We start from the raw sequence: 20421 nt of genomic DNA, 5'->3' as shown, positions 1-20421 counted from the left end.
TGAAAGATAATTGTAAAATTTAATTACACCATTTCAAAGTTTAAAATAATTGCATAAATAATGAATTACTAGCATAATCCATCAAAATCATTTTTATAGCTTTTTATTAACTGTAGGTAAAGTTTTTATGGATATAAAATAATTGGTGCAAAACTGATAGCACCTTTGGAGTTACTTTTTTTAAAATAAGCAATTTTGCTTATTAGCTTTGTCAATTTTGACTGCTAAGTCAAAAAAAATTAATACAATGCAGCTGTGACTCATCTATACAAAGTGATGGGATGATGACGGAAAAGTGCAGATGATTACATCTCATGGTAAAAGAAGAGGATTTGAAAAACAATGTATGCTTCTTAATTAAAAAAAGTAGAAAAAATCACACCACAGTCTTATTATAAAACATCTGTAGCAATGAACAAATACCCAAATGCCAACTATTTCAACATTTCTTCATGCTTAACTTGAAGGAACTTGCCCAATAGAGCTTCAGGATAAAATAACAAATGCTGTAGCAGCCTTAAAGCTAAATGTTTTCAGTGATTTTACACCTATATCTGTGCTTTTCAGATATAAGTATCCCTCTTCTGTTTTCTGGAAGACTAATAACAGAGTAATAGTGCAGAGAGATTGGCTTCTGTATTCTGTTGCTATGAGTAAAGAAATAAATTTATTAATTTCTTAAATTTCTAGTGGGCCTAGACTACTTGATCAACAGTAAGACTTTCGAGCAAAAACTACACAGTCAATTTAATTGATCAGAGTATTTTTGAACTGCACTTAGCACATTTGTTCTTTCACTCAGCTACTAAATGGATGGGACTCATAAAGAGTCTCATCAGATGTATGAATGATGGAATGAACTGTGGATTTTTTTGCTAGTGGCTTCTTTTGAATTAAAAGGAGTTGCTTTTACTGAAAAGGAAAATATTTTAAATTTCCTTTGTTGCTCTTTGTTCAAGGTTTCTGTGGATAAAGTGTTAGACTGAGAATATATCATTTAGGTTGAGAAAGACCCTTAAGAACATCAACTCCAACCATTAACCTAATGCTATCCAGTCCACCACTAAACAGTGTCCCTAACCATGACATAAACAAGCTCCACATATGTTGATGTAGACCAGTTACTGAGTTCTTCCTACAGCTTTGCATCAAGACTGAATATTGTTTAAAACGGACTTTTGCTCCCTTGTTGATTTGCAGGAAGACTCTGCAGAGGGATCTGGACAGGCTGGATCCATGGGCCAAGACCAATTATATGAGGTTCAACAAGGCCAAGTGCCAGGTCTTGTCTTTGGATCACAACAACCCCAGGCAGAACTACAGGCTGGGGGCAGAGTGGTTGGAAAGTTGCCCAGAGGAAAAGGACCTTGGGGTCTTGGTTGACGGCGGCTGAGCATGAACCAGCAGTGTGCCCAGGTGGCCAAGAAGGCCAATGGCATCCTGGCTTGTATCAGCAGTATTTTGACCAGCAGGACCAGGGAAGGGATTGTTCCCCTGTACTTGGCACTGCTGAAGCTGCATCTTGAATCCCTTGTTCAGTTTTTGGGCCCTTTATCACTACAGGAAGGACATTAAAGCTCTGGATCGTGTCCATAGAAGGGCAGTGAAGCTGGTGAAGGGTCTTGAGTCCAAGTCCTGTGAGGAGTGACTGAGGGAGCTGGGATTGTTTAGCCTGGAGAAGAGGAGACTGAGGGGGGACCTTTTCACACTCTACAACTGCCTGAAAGGAAATTGTAGCCAGGTAGGGGTCAGTCTCTTCTCCCAGGTAACAAGTAACAGGATGAGAGTAAACAGCCTCATGTTGTGCCAAGGGAGGTTTAGATTGACTCTTAGGAAAAATTTCGTCATGGAAAGGGTTGTCAAGAATCATAGCAGGCTGCCCAAGGAAGTAGTAGAGTCACTATGTCTGTAAGTATTCAAAAGACGTGTAGACATGACACTTGGGGGCATGGTTTAGTGGTGGGCTTGGGAGTGCTGTGTTAGTGGTTGGACTTGAGCCTAAATGATTCTTTGATTCTAGATTTGTTAATGTATTGACCATGAGCTTTATTTGATTGTTTTAAAAATGGCAAGGACATCTTGTATTCCTAATATTGTCAAGCCAAAAGATTTGTTCTGTGATAAAAAAATTACATGAAACAGGAACAACTAAGGTGGCTTCCCAGTAAAAAATTTAAGATCATTGTGCAAAAACTGATAAGTAATGGATGACATCTTTTTAATGAATATATGTTTTATGTGTTTTAAAAAGATATTTCTGAATAGTCTTGTCTAAATGCTACTTCAGAATGGCCCGTTAGTCTATTAAAACATTCAGCAAGGAAAGACACTTTCTTGAATCTTGATGGAGGAAAAAATAAAATTTAGAGTGTGATAACCTGCAAATACCTGTTGAGTAGTATTCATGTTTAAATATCAGGTCTTTTCAATATTGTACTTCATGGTATGGTTCCTGTATAAGGTCTTATAACAATATTGTGTCCAAATAAGACCAAATTTTTTTGTGAGATTTAGTGATTCTGTTCTTAACACTTTTGTCTTAATTGCATCCTGTAAATTTTTGCAGGTAATGTCACATTGCTTGGGTTTTCCTTGTTGCTTGTTAAGCTTTCAGTAGAAAGCAGTAATGGCAAACTTATTTCTTGAACTGCAGGGCAGAGAGTTCATGTGTTGGCATAATGGCTCCATTTCTAAGATACCTGTATTGTGAACCATCTCAGTTACGGGAATATGCTGAACTGCGAACGGGTTTACTTAAGATCTTACTTCAGCCTCGTGGGCTAAAGCATGAAGACACACCTTCCATGCTGGAATGTGAGATTCTTCAGCTTCTGTGTGATTTGATTCCACACCTTCAGGTACAGTTGTTGCCTGACCCCGCCTTTTACAAATATATGATATCAGAGCAATGATAGTAACATTATTATCTTGCAAGTGTACAAATACAGCATTCTCTTCCATTTTCTGTGGACCTGATTTGTTGATAGTACAAAAGGCTAACAAACTGTCTCTTTCTGGTAGAAGATAAAACTTTAATTGTTCAAATCTGATACACCTGATAGGATGGAAATCGAAAAACATGTTTACCATACTTATTTACAACTAATTGCCTCAGTAAACATATAGTAAACTTAGAAAGACAGTAATGAGAAAATGTTGTTAAATGGTAGGTTAATTGTCAGATTTTTAACTTAAAATGGATAATATTAAAATGAAACAAACTGTATGACAAGTATGATTTAAGTACTTCTAGATATTCTTTTCTCACTCTGTGAGAGTGGGATTACTGGATCTGACAAAATTTAATCTTTTTGGAATATGCTGAAGCTTATAAATATGCTTTTAAGTTGCACAGCAATACCTGCTAGGAGCTATGAATTTTAATCTTTCTGTCCACTTTGGTTATGGACCTAGGATGTCGTTAAGCTTAGTAGCTCAGCTTTGCCTCATGCTTTAATGTGACATCAGTTATGCTTTTTTGTACCTATGTACCTTTCCTTCCTCTTATGATATTAGGACAACATCTTTAGTTTCAGATGTATTCAGTCAAACATGAGGTGCTATGGCCTTATTGGCATGGAGAGAAGGTTTGTTAATATGAGTAATGTAAAGATAAGTTGGCTTGTTTTGAGGATATTTGGTATCATCTTTCTTGTGAGGGATTTTACTAGTAAAGTCTTCTTTGTACTCATAGCTACTTTTCTCAGTCCTTTGGTGAAACTATAACTTGTGTCATACATGTTTGTCTTGGCTCAGGTCAATTCTTTGTGATGATAGGTACATGCTGACCTTTTCTAGTCATAGAGACATTTCTGATTTTGTCTTGATTCTACCTGAGCTTCAGTATAACATTGTGCCTTGAATGTATGACCTAGCTTCAGACTTGGTAACATTTAGCCATAAAATGGCATTGAAGAAGACTTATAAAAAAAATCAGTTATGAGCCTTTCTTTCCTCCATGCACGTTGGCACTTTTTTTTTTAAATTAGAAATCAGTTGCATATTTTTCAACTCATATTAATGCTTGAACACTTTTTGTCTTGCCTGAGATACAACTTTCACAACAGAAAGGAAAGTATTCCTTCAAGAAGCCTGTTTGATGGACTGTTTTATAATCTGTCAGTTCCTTACCCTTCTTTCTCTGAACTTCAGGTTCTTCTTCTCTTTCCTTTTAGCTTAGCCTAATGTAATCCTTTATGTGTAGTATAAATGTTGAAACACTTTGTCATTTTGTCTGACAGTATAAACCAAGCTGTCAAAAGTACATCTCTTCACCTGCAGACTTTTCAGGTGATAAATTCAGTGGCCATGAGGCTTAAGATTAGAACAGATTATTTATAGAACAAAAAGGGAATAAAAATCAAGATGTTATGCTTAATGCTGGCTCCAGAGTTTGGGTTGGAACAGTTTGTCTGGAACTAGAATTTTCAAGAACTGTCATCTAACACATGGGGACTTAGAGGCAACCTGCTTCTTGAAACATCTTTAGTTGGCTTTCAAGTATGGAGATACTTAATGCTTTTGGGTATTGTACAACTTTTAATTTTTGTAGTAAGTAGCTTGCATGGTGCTTTATAAGCAGGTAAAACCTGCCTTTCTCTTTTGAAACGTGTTAAAATCTTGGTTACATTACAGAGGAAATATCCTGGAGCCAGATGTTTCTGTTATATTTATTATATTATTATTCTGTTATAAGAATATTTACCTGCTCTATGAAATCGTCAAACACTTTATTTTTTTATGTTGTTGCAAGAATCTTGAGGACTGAATGAATTGCTATTGTTTTTGAGTAAAAAGGGATTTTTCTCATCAGCTACCATGAAATCTTTGTATTCTTTCATGTTTCTCATTTTACTTAAAAATATTAAATAGCAGTACATAAATTTTATTTTTTTAGGGAATTGGATGAGGGATTCCATGGTTTAGTCCATAAATGAGTTTCTGTGAAGATTTTGTACTATTTGCAATGGAAACATAGCAGAGCGAAAAGAATTAATTCTAAATTCTGTGTATATATAGAAGAGGAACTAAATCATCATATGTTTTGGCTTTGTTTTGTTTTAACCCCCTCTCTACAGCTTAAAGACTTACTGCAAGTTACAGAAGCCTTGTTTTATCTGCAAGAGCTATTCCTCAGCCTACTACGCTATCCTGTGTTTTGGAAAGTTCAGTTATCTGAGTTTTGTGTGCAATTGTTATGCTTCTGTGAAGTGTGTTTAGATGTGACAGGAGAATGCTCATCTTTGGTCTCCTTAATAGAGGACAACTTTGAGCTCTTAAAAGAGGTAAGAGTATATGGGGGAAAAAATAAAATAGTTTTATTAAATCTGAAGAATCTCATGTTTAAGACAGTACAGACATTCATACATGGCATTCATCTGCAGGCAATCAGTGTTGTTTCAAAAGCTTCTAATTTTACTTCTTGATTAAAGATCTTCAGAAGGTGAAAACTTAATTGATTCTGTATATATCAGTTAATCTTTTAGTTTAGGAATTGGTTTAAACTGAACTAAAATGGTTTGAACAAAGTAACAAATTAAAATGTTGTAATTATTTAGTTAAAATACTGGTTTTGTACTGTTCATATTCATCATTGATTGCTCTGTCACTGCATGTGCACTCAGTGGAATTCATGAAGATACTCCTTTCACTGTTCTGATAGTTGCCTATTTGTACTGTTTAATGACACTGAAACAATGCCTTTTTTTTTCCTCGTAGGTATTTCCGGTCAACCAGTGTATAATTGGGCTAGCGCTTCTACTGCTGCAAACACCAGAAAGTCAGCAAAAGCCTGTCTTGAGTCTAGGTAAAGCTCTTCTTGTGAAAGAGGAATCCACACTCTTAAAACTGTGTCTTTGCTTCTTCATGTTTATGAAAATAAACACTGCATTCTCCTGGAGTTGGACTGGATGGTGAAATGTTTTTTTTTTTTAATAAATAGAATTTTTCCTGAATTTAAAAAGTAATGGCAATAAAGATAATTCTTCCTGCAACAGTGACTTTTCCCATGGATATGACTGTTTTTTAAGGTCCTCCTTGTCTTAGAGCTTATATGTTTAATTTTTTAATCAACAACAGGATATTCTCAGCTGAGGTTCATGTATCCTGAATGGTTTCTTTTGACAGGTATTGAGAGCAGGCCTCACAGTCATGGCAATGTTTGGCTGTGCTTTTGACTTAGCAGTTTTGATTAATGCAGTTATTCCAATAAAAGCAAAGGTCTGCTACATTCTATTTCTTGCTACCATCAGGTACTTTGCTATAAACAACAGAAGTGTATGGGTCTCTTAATAAAATTGGAGTTTCACCAAAAAATCTTTTGCCCTTCAACTGTAGTATACACATACTGTAAATCTGGGACTGTTACTTTGCTTGACTGGAGTGTTTCCTAAAGATGTCTGTATCATGTCTAAAAGTACAAATTATGTTAATTCTTTTTTTCCTACGTGACTTTTTTTCCCCCCCACCTTGTCTTCAATAGCCTACAAGCTCCTTTCATGTTCAGAAACCAAGAATATTTCAACCACAGCCCTGACTTTGGTGATGCCCGTGCTACAGATCTTATCTTCTACAACAGTTGGAGACTGCCTTTTAGGGGATGATTCTGGAACTACCAGGCAGCAGCTGGCTGTAAATCTTTTGGGAATATTACAGGAGGAAGGTCTGAAGGATAAACGGGAAATGGTAAAGTGATAAGGGTTTTTTTTTCTTCTTTTGGGGCAGGTAGGGGAGACATTTAACAATTTTGCTGCATTATCCTTTGACTTGGAAAGACTCTGCATGTGTGAGCTTCTTTGGGTAATACATTCTATGGAAACACTTGGAAGTATGTATAGTCCATAAAACTAGACTATTAGGGAAGTGGAAGTGTGTTTGTAAGCTAAATATTGTTTTACTTAACAAATAGGATTTTTTTACTTTAAGAGACTGTATAGATTGAAGAATTCACCTACCTTATAAAGCAAGTAGCAGGACTTACAGAAAGCAGGATTATGTGTATTTACTTTGTTTCTCTCAGACTTGCTTATTTTCCTTGTCTCTGTCCTTTTCATTAGTGCTGTATGTGACTGTTAACTACCATTCTTTCTCCTTTGGCTGAAGACAGTTACAGAGTATCTAAGTGTCATTTAGCATATTTTAGCTCATTAACCTGATTCATTCTATGCTGTTGGGTTTTTTGTTTTGTTTTCTTTTTGGTGTGTTTTTGGGTTATTGGTTGTTTTTTTTTTTTGGTTGGGGTTTTGGGGTTTTTTTGTTAATTACTTAAGTCCCACTTCTCTTCCATTCACCACAACAAGTCTCTTTGATCAAGATATGCTTAGAAGTGGGGAAACTAAACTCCCTTTCTGCTTTACACTCCTGTTATTTTGCATAAGGAGAGCGGTGATATGACCAGTTGGAGACAGAAACAGAATGCCAGTTCTGAGTTCTACCATGTCTCCTTGTCCTGGAATACCTCACCAACTTCATCTTCTGTTTCCAAAATTTGAAAAGGCAAGCCCATTCGTACACCTAATGAAAAATACCTGTTTTAAAGTTCACTAAAGCTTACACTTCTTATTCTGCTCTGAAAGAATAGGTATGAGATGACTTAAGTAGAGCTCACTTCTTTTGATGGGACTTACTGGGTGACAGCCTGTACTGATGCCACTGGAGGCTTTTTTCAGTGAGGGATTTCTGAAGCACTTCGGTCCTCTATGCCCTGTGTCACTGACCCACCTGTTTTGTTTTCTGTTGTGTTTTAGAAGCTATTTTAATGTCTTACATGACTACTGGGTTACTGTAGGACAAGATTACAGTGCATTGTATTACACTGGCTTTCTGTAACAGAACTTTGTACTAATTCTGGTATTCTCTTTCTTCAGAAAAGCATGTGAAAGCTTTTCTGTTAAGGGTTTAAATCGCTTTTGATGACTAACTTTTTCTGTTAGCCGTGTTAAACTGAAAACACTTGTCTTTGGTGGGAATTCTCAAACAGTCTCTTCACTTCTGTCTCACTGATCCTTGCAGAGTTCATAGCAGGTAGCATGGCAGATCTTTGGTAATACATGGTTAGCAATTAGAATGGGGAGACAGACACTTACTTTGCCTTGTCATTGTCTGTAATAAGTATGCCCATGATGTTTGGTTCTCAACTAAAAGATTAAAAAATATAGACTTTCTTTTCAATGTTCCCATGAGTTCAGTCAATTTTTATTGTAGGATCAGATCAATGCTAAGAGAATAAAATCTTGATTGTATTATTCTTAGACCTTCCTCGCACTGGAAATGGGCACAAAAAGAGGTAGGAAAAACCAAATGTTATGTCCACAGTGAACAAGCTTTGAATAAAAGTATTTAAGAGCAAACATGATTAAGTTATGGTATATTTTCATAGAATCACAGAACAGCCCAGACTGGAAGATCATCTGATCCAGCCTTTCATAGGAACGGGAGCCTAGATGAGATTATCTAGTACCCTGTCCAATCACATCTTTAAAACCTCCAGTGATGGAGACTCCACCATGTCCCTGGAGAGGTTGTTCCAGTGAATGATTGTTTTCACTGTCAAAAATGTCTTTTCTTGTAATGTAAAACTATCTCTGCCCCTCTCCCAGGCAACTTGTGTCTGTTGCCCTTTGCCCTATCATGTGATTCTTTATGAAGAGAGAACTTCTGTCCTTTTAATAACTGCCCTTCATGTACTGGAAAGCAGTGGTGCATCCCCCTTAACCTTCACTTCCGCAGTGTGAAAAGACCTAACTCATGGCACTCCTTTAGACATTCTCCAGTCTGTCTGCATCTGTTTTGGAACTGTGGGGACCAGAACTGGACACACTACTCCATGTGCAGTCTGATGGGTGCTGATAAAGTAGGATGATCACATCTCTCTCTGCTGGATATGGATGCAGCTCAAGATCCTGTTTACTTTCTTAGCTGCAGCGATGTGCCGCTGGCCCATGTTCAGTGTGTTGTCCATTGGGACACCTATGTCTTCCCTGTGTTTCTGCTTAACTACTTGTGCGTCTGAATAACCCTTTCTTCTTCTTGATATTTCTGGACAATTTCAGTTCTAGCTGAGCTCTGACTTTTGTATCTGCATACCCTAGAATCCTGGAAAGGATCTTGTAGTCCTCAATGGGTATTTGACCACTTTTGTGTAGAGGGCATGCTACTTCTTTGCTTTTAACCGCACACACAAGTTACATGTTCTTTAATGGTTTTTGGTTTTGGTGTTTTTTGGGCTTTTTTTTGCATTGATGGTAGAGAATTGTTCTACCTGTAGTCCCATGATTTTGAAAGTTAGAATGAGGCTAACCTTCACTTATGTTTTGCCATTGAGGGATTTATATATATGTATATCTTCGTGTTGACGGACTGAAATTTTCTACCTAACCCACTTGAATGGAATGCAGTATTAAAGTAAAATTATAATCATAACCTGTTTTTATGCAGATGAAATAAAGGGAGAAGGGAGTGAGTGCTATTTTGTTGAAGCAAAACCTTTGCGGATGGAATAGGGAATGGGAAATACCAATATAATATTTCAGGCTCTACCAATTTTAGCAGGTTTTTTGAGGCATTTAAAATAAACAACAACAACAACGAAAACAAGCAAACCCAAAACAACAACAAAACTCCTTTAATAGTCTGATCTTGATTTCAGGACCTATTATCTTCTAGAGGCAGGTAACTAAACAGTACATGTTACGGATTCTGAAGCTCTTCTTAGGGCACTGTATGTCCTTGGATAAAGTTTAATTACCTTTTTCAATAAATGGCAATTTCACATCTGTATTCAGAAGAGGTTTTTGACTCCAAGTGATCTTGCCAGCCAGAAGAGAGAGCATTATAGACTGCTGAATTTTTAACATACACTATAGTAAAGTGTAAATAATGGAATAAGCTAACTTTAGTGTTATTTTTAAAAGGTAATCTAAAATACAGTGGCATTCTACCTTCTATTAGGCAAAATAAGTTTACATTACAGTGTGATTAAAATGAAATTCTGCATTTAGAACAGCTTTTGCCACTCAAAATCTCTTTTCTCTGCCCTTTAGAATCTGAATTCCGTTTTTTATGTTCATTTGGAGACCTCTTTTCAAGTACTTTCTTGACCTGATCTTTATATAAATGTTCTTCACCTAATCACTGCCCGCTAACTACTGTCTTGATAGTGGAGAGGTATTTCTGAAAACATTGTACTTTCTAAGGAAGCAGAGAATTAATAGTAAAGAAATGGCTTGTCTTGGATTAAACTTTTCTCTTCTAATGAATCACTTTAAACTTTATTTGCAGGAACTTTAGAATGTATATACTCTTACATATATGAAAATCCAACTTAAGAGGATTCCTCATTTTTATTTTACTACTGTCCTGCTGCTAAATGTTATCTTCTGTGACTGCAACTGTAGCTCATTTTGTTCTGAGAAACAAATCCGTTAAACAGAAAATGTAAAAACAGATTAACCTAAACTGTGATATTAAGTACTATTAAAAGTTAAGACAGTTTTTTCTAAAAATAATGTAGATGATAGTTAAACTTATGATTCTCCTGTCATTGTCAGGAACTTAAGCTTTTAATATACTCTAGTTTTATTATGTCAATTTTAGTGAGGAAGTAGCACTCCAGTCACCAACAGGAACAGGAGTGATGGATGTCAGATGAAGTGGGAACTCCTGAGTATGAAATTATCAACCCATTTGTAATTGTTTTGAGTCTTAGGCCTTCCTTCCTGATAACCAAGGAAGTATTCCACCCTATCCCTTTATGTAAACAGAGGTATAAATATGAGGGGAGGAGACACCGAGATCCTCTTCCCTTCTGGTGAGCTTGGGAGACAGCAGGTCCCTGTGGTTGGTCTTGCTCATCTGGGAGTTGAGGCCTGCTTAAGCTTGTTGTTTGCCACGCAGAAGGTGGAGGGTGCCGGTGGTGTCTGGCGCGATCCTGCTTTTTTTCAAGGGAAGTATTGAGATTTCGTTTTGCTAGTTCTTTGTTTTGCTCCAGGTTTTTGTTTGAGCATATATGTTTTGGTTTTGTCCCTTTTTGTTCGTTTTCCCTCTTTCCCTTCCGCTTTCCCTTTTTTTGGGGTTGTACATAGTATTCTCACTGTATATAACAGTGATATATGTAAAAATATATATATATTTATTTTGGTATAGTTCAGTTGGTTTTGGTTTCTTTCAGTTTCTATAGCTTTTTTCCTTTGCTCAAAGGGGGAGGGAGGGAGAAGGCTTTCACTGGGTCTCGGAGACTTGGTGGGAAATCAGCTCAAAACTTACACACCATTGAAACATCCATAATGCAATAATTCATAGAAAGGATTTCAAAGAAATATATTGCAGTTTGTTATTTGCATTTATTGCATTGGGACCATAAAAAATGTTTTGGATGACAACTTGGATGTTGTTTTTGGTTTTTTGTGGTACCTTATTTGTTTGATTGAGACTTTTATTTGCTTCACTTGTTCTCAGGTGTCCTGCAAACTCCTTTTTCCTATAACCAACTCTTACAGTTCATTGTACACAACCTGGAAGATCATAGAGCTCCTGAAAGAGAAGTCTGCAGTTACTAAATGGTTATCTTCAGTGAAATCACTGCTATCTGTTAGCAGTCAAGTCCCTGCCCATGTTTTTCTTTTGTTGGCTTATCTACTGATCCAAGAAAATGGAGACACTCTTCATGTTGTGCTTCAGACTACTACAGAAATAGCCAAGGCTGATTGTTCTCAGGTAAAGACTTACTGTTAGTGCAATTTTTTTCAGGAATTGGACAGCATTTAGCAGCCCAAGAAGGGCAAGGCTACCACAGCTTCATGACCCTAGGTCCAACAAGTGGCAAGGATATACCTGCATTCCTGGTGGGTACAGTAAGGATCCCTCTAGCAGTGGTGCATGCTCAGTATGTAGAGTAGCCTCTGGATCCAAGTCTCACCAGTTTCAGGCATCTGGACCTAAGAACTTTTAAGGCTGCAGCTGGGCTGCTGTTCCTGATGCAGACTGACCCTCATCCTGCACAGAGGTGCACATACATGTACCCTCAGCTGTCTGGAATTCACTTTTTGTGTGTCAGTTACAACAAAATATGTATTATGTCTGTGTTTTGGAGTATTTTTTAGTTATTTGGACTTAGGAAAAAGACTGGCGTATTTGTTGATATTTTCTAGTAAGTATGAAAATACAACATGAGTTAACTCCAGGCTTTTTGGAGTGGATTTCCTGTTTTTGTCTGTGGACTCTCTAACTAGTTTTGTTACACTAGGACTTTGAGTTGTATGATAAATCAGTGACATATTACAGAAAGAGGAAAGGAATAATGCTTTGTTGATTACCTATTTGATATAGTTGTTCAAAATGCAATTTGTCAGTCATTCAAAAAAAGTGGTAACTTGCTGAAAAAAAATTACTGAAGCAATATGGCACCTGAACAGAATGGGCTGAAGTCTGACTGTAGGGAATGACTGTTGTGAATTTATTAGAGGAATCTAGAATATTTAAATGAACAATTTTAGAGACAAATCAAAGTGCAAGTTAGGCAGAATTACAGAAGCTTTAGACAGATACAGGGACAATAATTTAACCTGAAGCTGTGTTTAGCATTTATGTGAATGGGTTTTTCTACTTTATTTAAGCCAAAGCTTTTGTTCACCAGTACAGTTAAAAAGATTGGTGGACACATACCATTGAGTGGTCTTCAGAACTGCTTCAGAACTAAGAAGCCCTTCAAGCTCATGAAAAAGTCCTCCCCCGCACTGGGAAGAATGACTCATGCCCAGAGGCAATGAGAAGATAAAGTTCAGACTTCATCATATTTTTTGTTTCCTAGTGATCAGCAGAAGTCTGCATGAATTAGAAACCATTGTTTAAAATGCAGAACTCTAACCCTGATTTGTCGATACTGTCTTACTGGGTCACATTTTCTTTGCTAACAGGGTGTGGAAGTGGAGAGCTTTTAGATTTTTTTATTTTTGTGGGCTTTAAAACATTTTTTTGCGAAATATGTAAGGTATTCAGGTCTCTTTTTCATAATATCACATAAAGCAATCAGTATAATTAGTGATACAGCAGATGTTCTGCTGAGTAATACTGGAAAATTTTGTGTGGGAAGAGTAATGCACTTAATTAGGATGATGTTTCTCTTCTCAGTCCTTGGTTAAGTGCAACCAAGGACACCTGAATATTCTCCAGTTAGCAATATCTACCTCATTTCTGTCTTTTAAATTATGTCTTTTATTGCAAAATATTTTAATGCTTTAAAACTTGAACTTACTGTCTGTCTCATTTGAACCAGGCATCACCTGGCATCTGTCTTGACTCTGACAAGTTTTTTTAGTTCTGAGCCTGCTTAATTGCTCCACAGAGATTATTACAGTGTGGCATTGCGCTGGAAGTTTATTACATTGTTTCTCGTACATGCAATGCTCTCTCTCTTAGACCGGAAGAATTACCATGGACTTATGATGTCTTTCTCTTGCAATAACAGTATAAGGGGAGAAAGCACTGAAGCTCCTGGGTGGGAGAAATAAGTGATTAATAAACTACATGGGCAATGTACAGGCAACTATCGCTAACATATTGATGGCAGAGTTATACTTTGGGAATTGCTTTATTTGGTTCTTTTTTTATTCAGTTCTACATAAATAAATGGTGCTTTATAAAAGATGATGAAAGTAAGTGGTTGGAATGTCCTTTAAGGTAAGAAAGTGGAAAGCTCCTCACAGCAAATTGTTAGATATTTTGAATCTTCAATTTCTTAGAACACTTTCTGAAGTATGCAGTGGACGGTGTGAGCAGCATAGTAGTTAGAAGGCTGTTCTGAAGAAGAGAAGAAGAAAGTCAGAAGATGGGTATGAGAAGAAGAGAACAAAAAGTGGCTGTTAAACCCAACCTTATTTTTCAACAGTCATATCTATATTAACTTGAATCTGTTCTTTGGTGTTAACAGCACTTAGACACTCTTAAAGCCAGATGTTTGTAGCAGGTGTAGCGGGTGTATTCTGAATCCTTTTAAACTTTGAATCATGTCCAAATCAAAGTAACCTTGGGCTAGAAGGCGTCAGCACTTAGTGTTGCAGAAGTTAAATGTCCACAGGGCAAAATTAAGAAGTGTCCACTTTGCAGCCAAACTTTGAACTACCTGTACTACGGAGGAATAGATAGAAGTGCTAACATGTCATAGTGAAGGTCATAGTATGAAAAGAATTGTATGGTGGGGTTTTTTGTATGTTTTTTTTAAGTGATTTAGATATTCACTAATTCTGCTGCTAGTGAAATTCTTTTACTTTCTGAATCACAAAGTGACACAGTGGTTGTAACTGTGAATGTTGAATTGAAAAGCCAGAAGTGATTGCCATGCAAAATCTGAGTTGAAGAATTGTGTTTCAAAACAAAACAGGGTCAGAAAGAGAGAACATGCATCGAGAATGCTATCCTCGTTATTTTCATGTTTAGTACAGCGCTTTGCAGTGTTCCCTAACAGTAGCTCCCATTTTCACAGTGAATGTTGGTTTTATAATGAATCTCTTGTCTCTGAAGTAAATTAATGAAGCATTAAAAAAAACATTGCTAGATTTAAAAATTACCGCCATAATTGATTTTGCAGACATTGTTCTGGTTATGATTTTCTTTTTTTCTTTACCATTTCCATTAAGAAAGGCTGTAGAGGGCTTCTCTGCATGTATCTCCTCCTTCTCCACTGAGTGAAAGTGGTTTTATGGTGCAAGATAAGTGATTGTCATGGTTTGAGATAGTCCCCAAATCCAATTCCCTAGCTCCATTCCCCCTCCCACATCTCAACTTAATGTGAGATGGGTTTTTCCAGACAAAACACACACCAGACTCAAAGTGAGGGGAAAGGGAATATATTACAATGACTGTACAAATAAATACTATATCACATTATACACATGATCACAAACTATCTCTACCATGACATATGTATTTACAGTGGATCAGATCTCTTCTCCCCTCCAAATAAAAGTCCAGGAGGGAAAGAAGGGCAGATCCCTTTCAGTCTTTGAACAGCAGCATCTTCTGAGGCAGCAGTCTGTCTGTCTTCTCCACATGCAGCAGCTGATAGCTGGCTTTCTGCCAGCACTCACGAGGGAGGTATCCAACCTCTCTCGGCCCCATCGCCTCCAACCGAGGGGTCTTCCGTGGGCTTCGTAACCCCAGACAAGGTCGTATCACCACGTCATATCACGAAGACACAGGGGGGTCTTCGTGACGGTCTGGTATCTCCAGGAGACTCAGCTCCTTGCAGGGCCTCTGTGCCCTGTCTCTCAGGCTGCCACCGTGGCAGCAGTGCAAGGAGGGGGGAGCCAAGGTCAACTCCCCCCCGCATTCCATCTGGCTGTCCCGGTCCAGCTATGGGACGCTCTGAGCTTCTCAGCTCCTCTCTCTCTCTGGTGCTGCATGCTCCAAGGCTCCTCTAAAATAGGAGTCCATCTACTCCTCCTTTCTCAGGGGTCTCAAAGGAGTTTTGGGGGGCTGGTACAGTCTTACCCCCAGAACTCTGTCTCTCAGGCTGCTGGCTCTCTTTCTCCTCGGCTCTCTTTCCAGGAGTCTTCTCTCTGCGGTGCTGCATGTTGCTTCTGCTGCTCCTCCAGTTCAGGTTCTTACCTCTGGCTCTCTGCCACCGTTTCTCAGGTTCAGTGCCAGCTGCTGCTCTGTGCCCATGGAGAAAACATCTCCCGGCATAACTACAGGCACCTAGCCCAGCTTTATGCTGTTCCAGGTCCCTGCAGCCCCCTAGCCAGGGGCTGGGTGGCCCAGAGGGCCCAAGGGGCTCAGAACCCCTTCCTCGTGGCTCTACAACATGGCCACCTCTCCTCAACAATCACCAAACTACAACTCTTCTTTTCCAGTGAGCTTGTGGAATGTTGACATTTTTGCGGGAGCGCCCATTGGACAGAACTCCAAAACTTCCAGGGGTTTCCACCCCTTGGGGTCTACCACTTTTCTAGCCTCTGGGGGAAAACAAGATTCAAACCATGACAGTGATTATTTTGGATCTGTTTTTAGTGGAAGCATTTTGGAGTAATGGTCTGAAACACTGTGGAAGAAAGTCCAGAAATATTTGTTAAAGGCTGAGGGTGAAGAGTAGAACATGGGCTCTTAGGCTATATTAAGTCAAATCACTCCGGAGACTGCTGTGACATGTGCTGTTAATGATAGACTTGATACAGTCTTTATAATTGGATGAATTTTCTTGTGCAGAAATTGTTATTTCACTCTGTGAAACCACTGCTGCGCTGCAAGGGGAAGAAATTAAATTATCTGACTGAGAGGTCACTGGTGAATAGTAGCATAAGATCCGTTATGGTTATTTGAGGATTATGAGTCTGTAGAAGACATGCATTCTTTTATGGTCTTTCAATTGCTAGAATGAACTATTTTAGTGGTAAATGACATCTTGGGAAATCCATCTGAATGTGCATTATTTTGTGTTATTTGGGGTCTGGGAGTACATTAAAAAACAAAAAGGTAAAACACGTTTTTATTTGGGTAGAAAACATGTTTAAGGATGCATTGAACTGGATTTGGCTTGCTCAGGTGGTACCTGATGCTATTTTGTTTGTTTGATTATGTAAACTTCAGAGAGCTGTAGGGAAGCAATCATATCATACTCAGGTCTTGTGGACAGACTCTTCATGATTGAAAATTATTGGTTAGGATCCTTCTAGAATACATGAAACTTTTGAAAACCTAGCTTGTGTATTCTAAGAAGTGCTTCTGATTTTCAAGAGAAATTTATTTTATAGCTTTTATAAGCAGAAACTTAGCTACATTTGTGTACTTATCTGAAAAACTGATCCTTGTCTGAATTGTCTGAATTGTCCAGTACTTTTGTCTTGCTTACTGGAGCCAGGAATGCTGGAATACTGAACGCTTTCAAACACCTTCTCATTTCACTGCCTTGTCTACTGGACAACCTTCTTCCAAAATTCAGCCCAGAATTGATACCTGCTATCCTTTCTTAGCTTGTGCTTTTGAAGAAGAACAATTGTCCTGTAGCTTAGAAAAAAAAAAAAATCAGACCACCAAATCACAGAGAACGCTTCTCAGGCTTATTTCTTGAATAATATCGCTTTGTCTTGTATGTTTAATTTTATTTTAAAAGGGAGAGTTGTTGAGAAACTTCAGCATCATTTTTGAGATGCAAATTAGTTTTAAAACCAAAAAACATAACGTTGAAAACCCTTCTTCAGGTTGCTAATGACAGACTTGACCTAACTGCCACATACTCTGGTGGTGTGGGGAATGCAGAAGGCGGTGTTGACAGGCAGTGTGCCTCCCACTCCTGCCTACTGGGAGCTAATGAATTGTCAAATCAGCTTCATGGAGCTGTTACACCCCTGATGAAGATTTAGTATAAATATAATATTGAAATTAATTCCAGCGTTGTTTATCCATTCCTTGAGGGAGATGGAGAGGAGCAGCTTTGCTGTACCAGAACATTTTGGGGTTTTTCTTGATATTACAATTGAAATATACAGTTGAAAACAAGTAGACTTTAAATGACAATACCTTGTAACTGGCCTCACAGTAGCACGGGCTTAGACTTCTCCTGGGAATTTTGTATATCAAACTTAGTATCTGTTTAGTGGATGTTAGTATAGAGGTCATTGTAGAACTTTCATTTAATGTCTCTTTACTGTAGAATGAGCTTCATAACAAAATTAATGTGGACACAGGACTTAAAATGCGCTTCCCATCACAGCTGATGAAGGCTGGGCTTAAGTAGGCTGTCTTTAAGCATGTTTGATTTCTTTTATAACTAAGGACTATGAATATGATTTAATTATAATTTATGTTGAATGTCATTTGGTCTGATTGCCGTATGTGTCATCCAATGTAGCTACAATGTAGAAGAATGCAGGAAGTAGCCTGTTGACTAGAGAACTAGCGTAAGATGAAATAGAGTTGCCCAAGACTGCCTCTGGCAAAAGGAAGAAGTACTGTGGGAAATCATGAGTAGATTTAATTTAAGATTAGATTTAATCACATAGTGGTAAGAAGGTACACAAGCAAAAACTGTAGGACCTGCTGGTATGTTCTGACAAGTTCACTGTCTTATGTAAGGTGTCATGTTGACAAATTCCAATTTATGTCCTGTGTTTGTTTTATTTTAGGTTCCAAATCTTATCCCAGTTCTGGTATTTAAATTAGGAAGACCTTTGGAGCCTGCACTTTACAGGGATATATTGTATACATTGCCTACACTTGGTGTACACAAGGTCAGAATGAAAAATTTTTAGTAAAACGAAAACTGTATCAATGAAAGGTCATTTATTTATTAAAAAAAAATTAGACTAAGCAATACATGGCTTGCTTAACTGATTTTGAAGTTTCACCGTAACTTTGTAGTACTTTGGAAGGGTTATGATATTTGTTTTAGAGTGAAATGTACATTATGCTTTACTGTCTATACTGTATCATCATTATATATGTCATGAGAAGATAGATGCCCTTGGACTCATTATGTTCTAAAGTTTTTTGGAAAACAACTTCCAGTTTATTTCTGACATTGCAGTTGGACAATTACCTCCTTGTTGTACTTGGTTGTAAAATAATTATTTGTAGATTAGGCTTAGTCCTTGGGCATATAAGATAACAGTGACACTTGGTTAAAAAATTTCTTTCAGGTTTGTGTAGCTCAGATTCTACGTGCCATACACATGCTGGGGAGCACACCAAAGCTCAGAGCAATTGCTTCGCGGCTGATGACATCACTGTGGGAAAGACAGGTTAGAAAATTCTTGTAGTTATTCACTATTACATAGTGAATATAGTTATTTTACTTATTCAATATAATAAGTCCAGTTGAAAAACTTCATTACCTCTAAACAAGGAAAGAAATTAATTTTGGATCATTGCTTATACTAGTATGTCATTATCAGGACTATAAAGTAAATGGTGTAAGTGGTGCCTATACTGATTCTGTTCTAGTGAAAAATTTCATAGTATGTCTTTCATGAAACTTTCATTTCATGAGGTCTCAGGCTGGAATTAAAAAGAAAATTTTTTTGAAGGGCAGCTTTCTGCTTTTCATAATATTCAGTAAGAACAAGACCTTAGTATTGTGGCTTAACCCCAGCCAGCAGCCATGTACCACAGAGTCACTCACTCACTCCCCCATCAGCAGGACTGGGGAGAGAATCAGAAGGGTAAGAGCCAGAAAACTCGTGGGTTAAGATAAAGACAGTTTAATAGGGAAAGCAAAAGCCATGCACACAAGCAAAGTGAAACAAGTTAATTCACTGCTTCCCATGGGTGGGCAGATGTTCAGCCATTTCCAGGAGAGCAGTGCCCCATCACATATAACTCTGACTTGGGAAGACAAATGCCATCACTCCAAACACTCCCTCACTTCCTTCTTCTTCCCCTCACTTTATAAACTGAGCATGATTTCATATGGTCTGGAATATCCTTAGCTCCCAGCTCTGTCTCCTCCCAGTTTCCCATGCACCCCCAACTTCCTTGCCAGCATGGCAGTCCAAAAAGCAGAAAAGGCCCTGGCTCTGTGTAAGCCCTGCTCAACAATAACTAAAACATCTTTATATTATCAACCCTGTGTTTGGCACAAATCCAAAACACAGCCCCATAGGAGCCACAGTGAAGAAAATTAACTCTACCCCAGCCCAAACCTGTGCAAGTTATATAACAATGATTTCCTTCTCACTTTTTTTTTTTTAAATAGCAATATAAATTTGGTCTGCAAAAACCAGGTAGAGCTCATTGTAGCATTAGATTCCAATAATGAAGAAAAGCAAAATATGTTATACAATAAAAGTGATATTTATAAGTCATGTAGAAGTGTTACCAATTGAAAATCGTTTTGAAGGTACGATGATAATTTTTAGATTGAATCTTTTCTAGGACCGAATTTACCCAGAGTTGCAGAAGTTCTTGGCGATGTCTGACATGCCATCTGTGTCTGTTGACAAAGATGCTCAGTGGGAAAAGCTGATTGCTAAAGCCGCTTGTATAAGAGATATATGTAGGCAGAGGTAAGTGCAAGTGTTACCCATCATATGTCTTTGTAAGGGAAAGCAATTTTTTGTCAGAAAAGCTGCATAATAATTTTTACCTACATTTGTGACATTAATAGTAATATTTTCCTAGTTGAGACACAGACTCAGCCACTCTTAATCTGAGCAGCTAGAAAGTTTGGAGTTTTCTATTATGACTAATAGAAAGCACATATACATGCTGTGAAAATTAAATGTTCTTCATCCTGAAACAAAACATGTGTCCTGTACTGATCCAGGGTAGAAACTTTAGGCGTAACACTTCCAAATTAGAAAAAAAGGAGAGATAAAACAATGGAAGAAACAACTAGTGGTGTATTTTTTGATCTATTCAGAGAAAGATTGGGTGTTTTTTTGAAAAGCACATTTTGCAACATGTGCACATATCCGGTCTTTATTCAGATATGGT

General features: G+C 37.7%; 1 protein-coding gene across 1 annotated transcript in view; it reads left to right on the top strand.

The window, feature by feature from the left end:
• The window catches only part of FOCAD (focadhesin), a 98360-nt gene that overhangs the window by 19443 nt on the left and 58496 nt on the right, over positions 1–20421 (top strand). Inside the window, exons 7-14 of the mRNA XM_051801330.1 lie at positions 2654–2858; positions 5079–5285; positions 5719–5806; positions 6482–6684; positions 11455–11712; positions 18114–18218; positions 18627–18728; positions 19861–19991. Of these exons, the coding sequence (XP_051657290.1) occupies positions 2654–2858; positions 5079–5285; positions 5719–5806; positions 6482–6684; positions 11455–11712; positions 18114–18218; positions 18627–18728; positions 19861–19991 (1299 nt within the window). The remainder of the gene's footprint in view (positions 1–2653; positions 2859–5078; positions 5286–5718; positions 5807–6481; positions 6685–11454; positions 11713–18113; positions 18219–18626; positions 18729–19860; positions 19992–20421) is intronic.

The sequence above is a fragment of the Manacus candei genome, unplaced genomic scaffold (assembly GCF_025592945.1).
Source record: "Manacus candei isolate 608988 ecotype Guabito, Panama unplaced genomic scaffold, ASM2559294v1 h1tg000051l, whole genome shotgun sequence".
NCBI lineage: Eukaryota > Metazoa > Chordata > Aves > Passeriformes > Pipridae > Manacus > Manacus candei.
The sequence above is the reverse complement of the archived record's forward strand: the minus strand, read 5'-3'. Positions and strand labels throughout refer to the sequence as shown.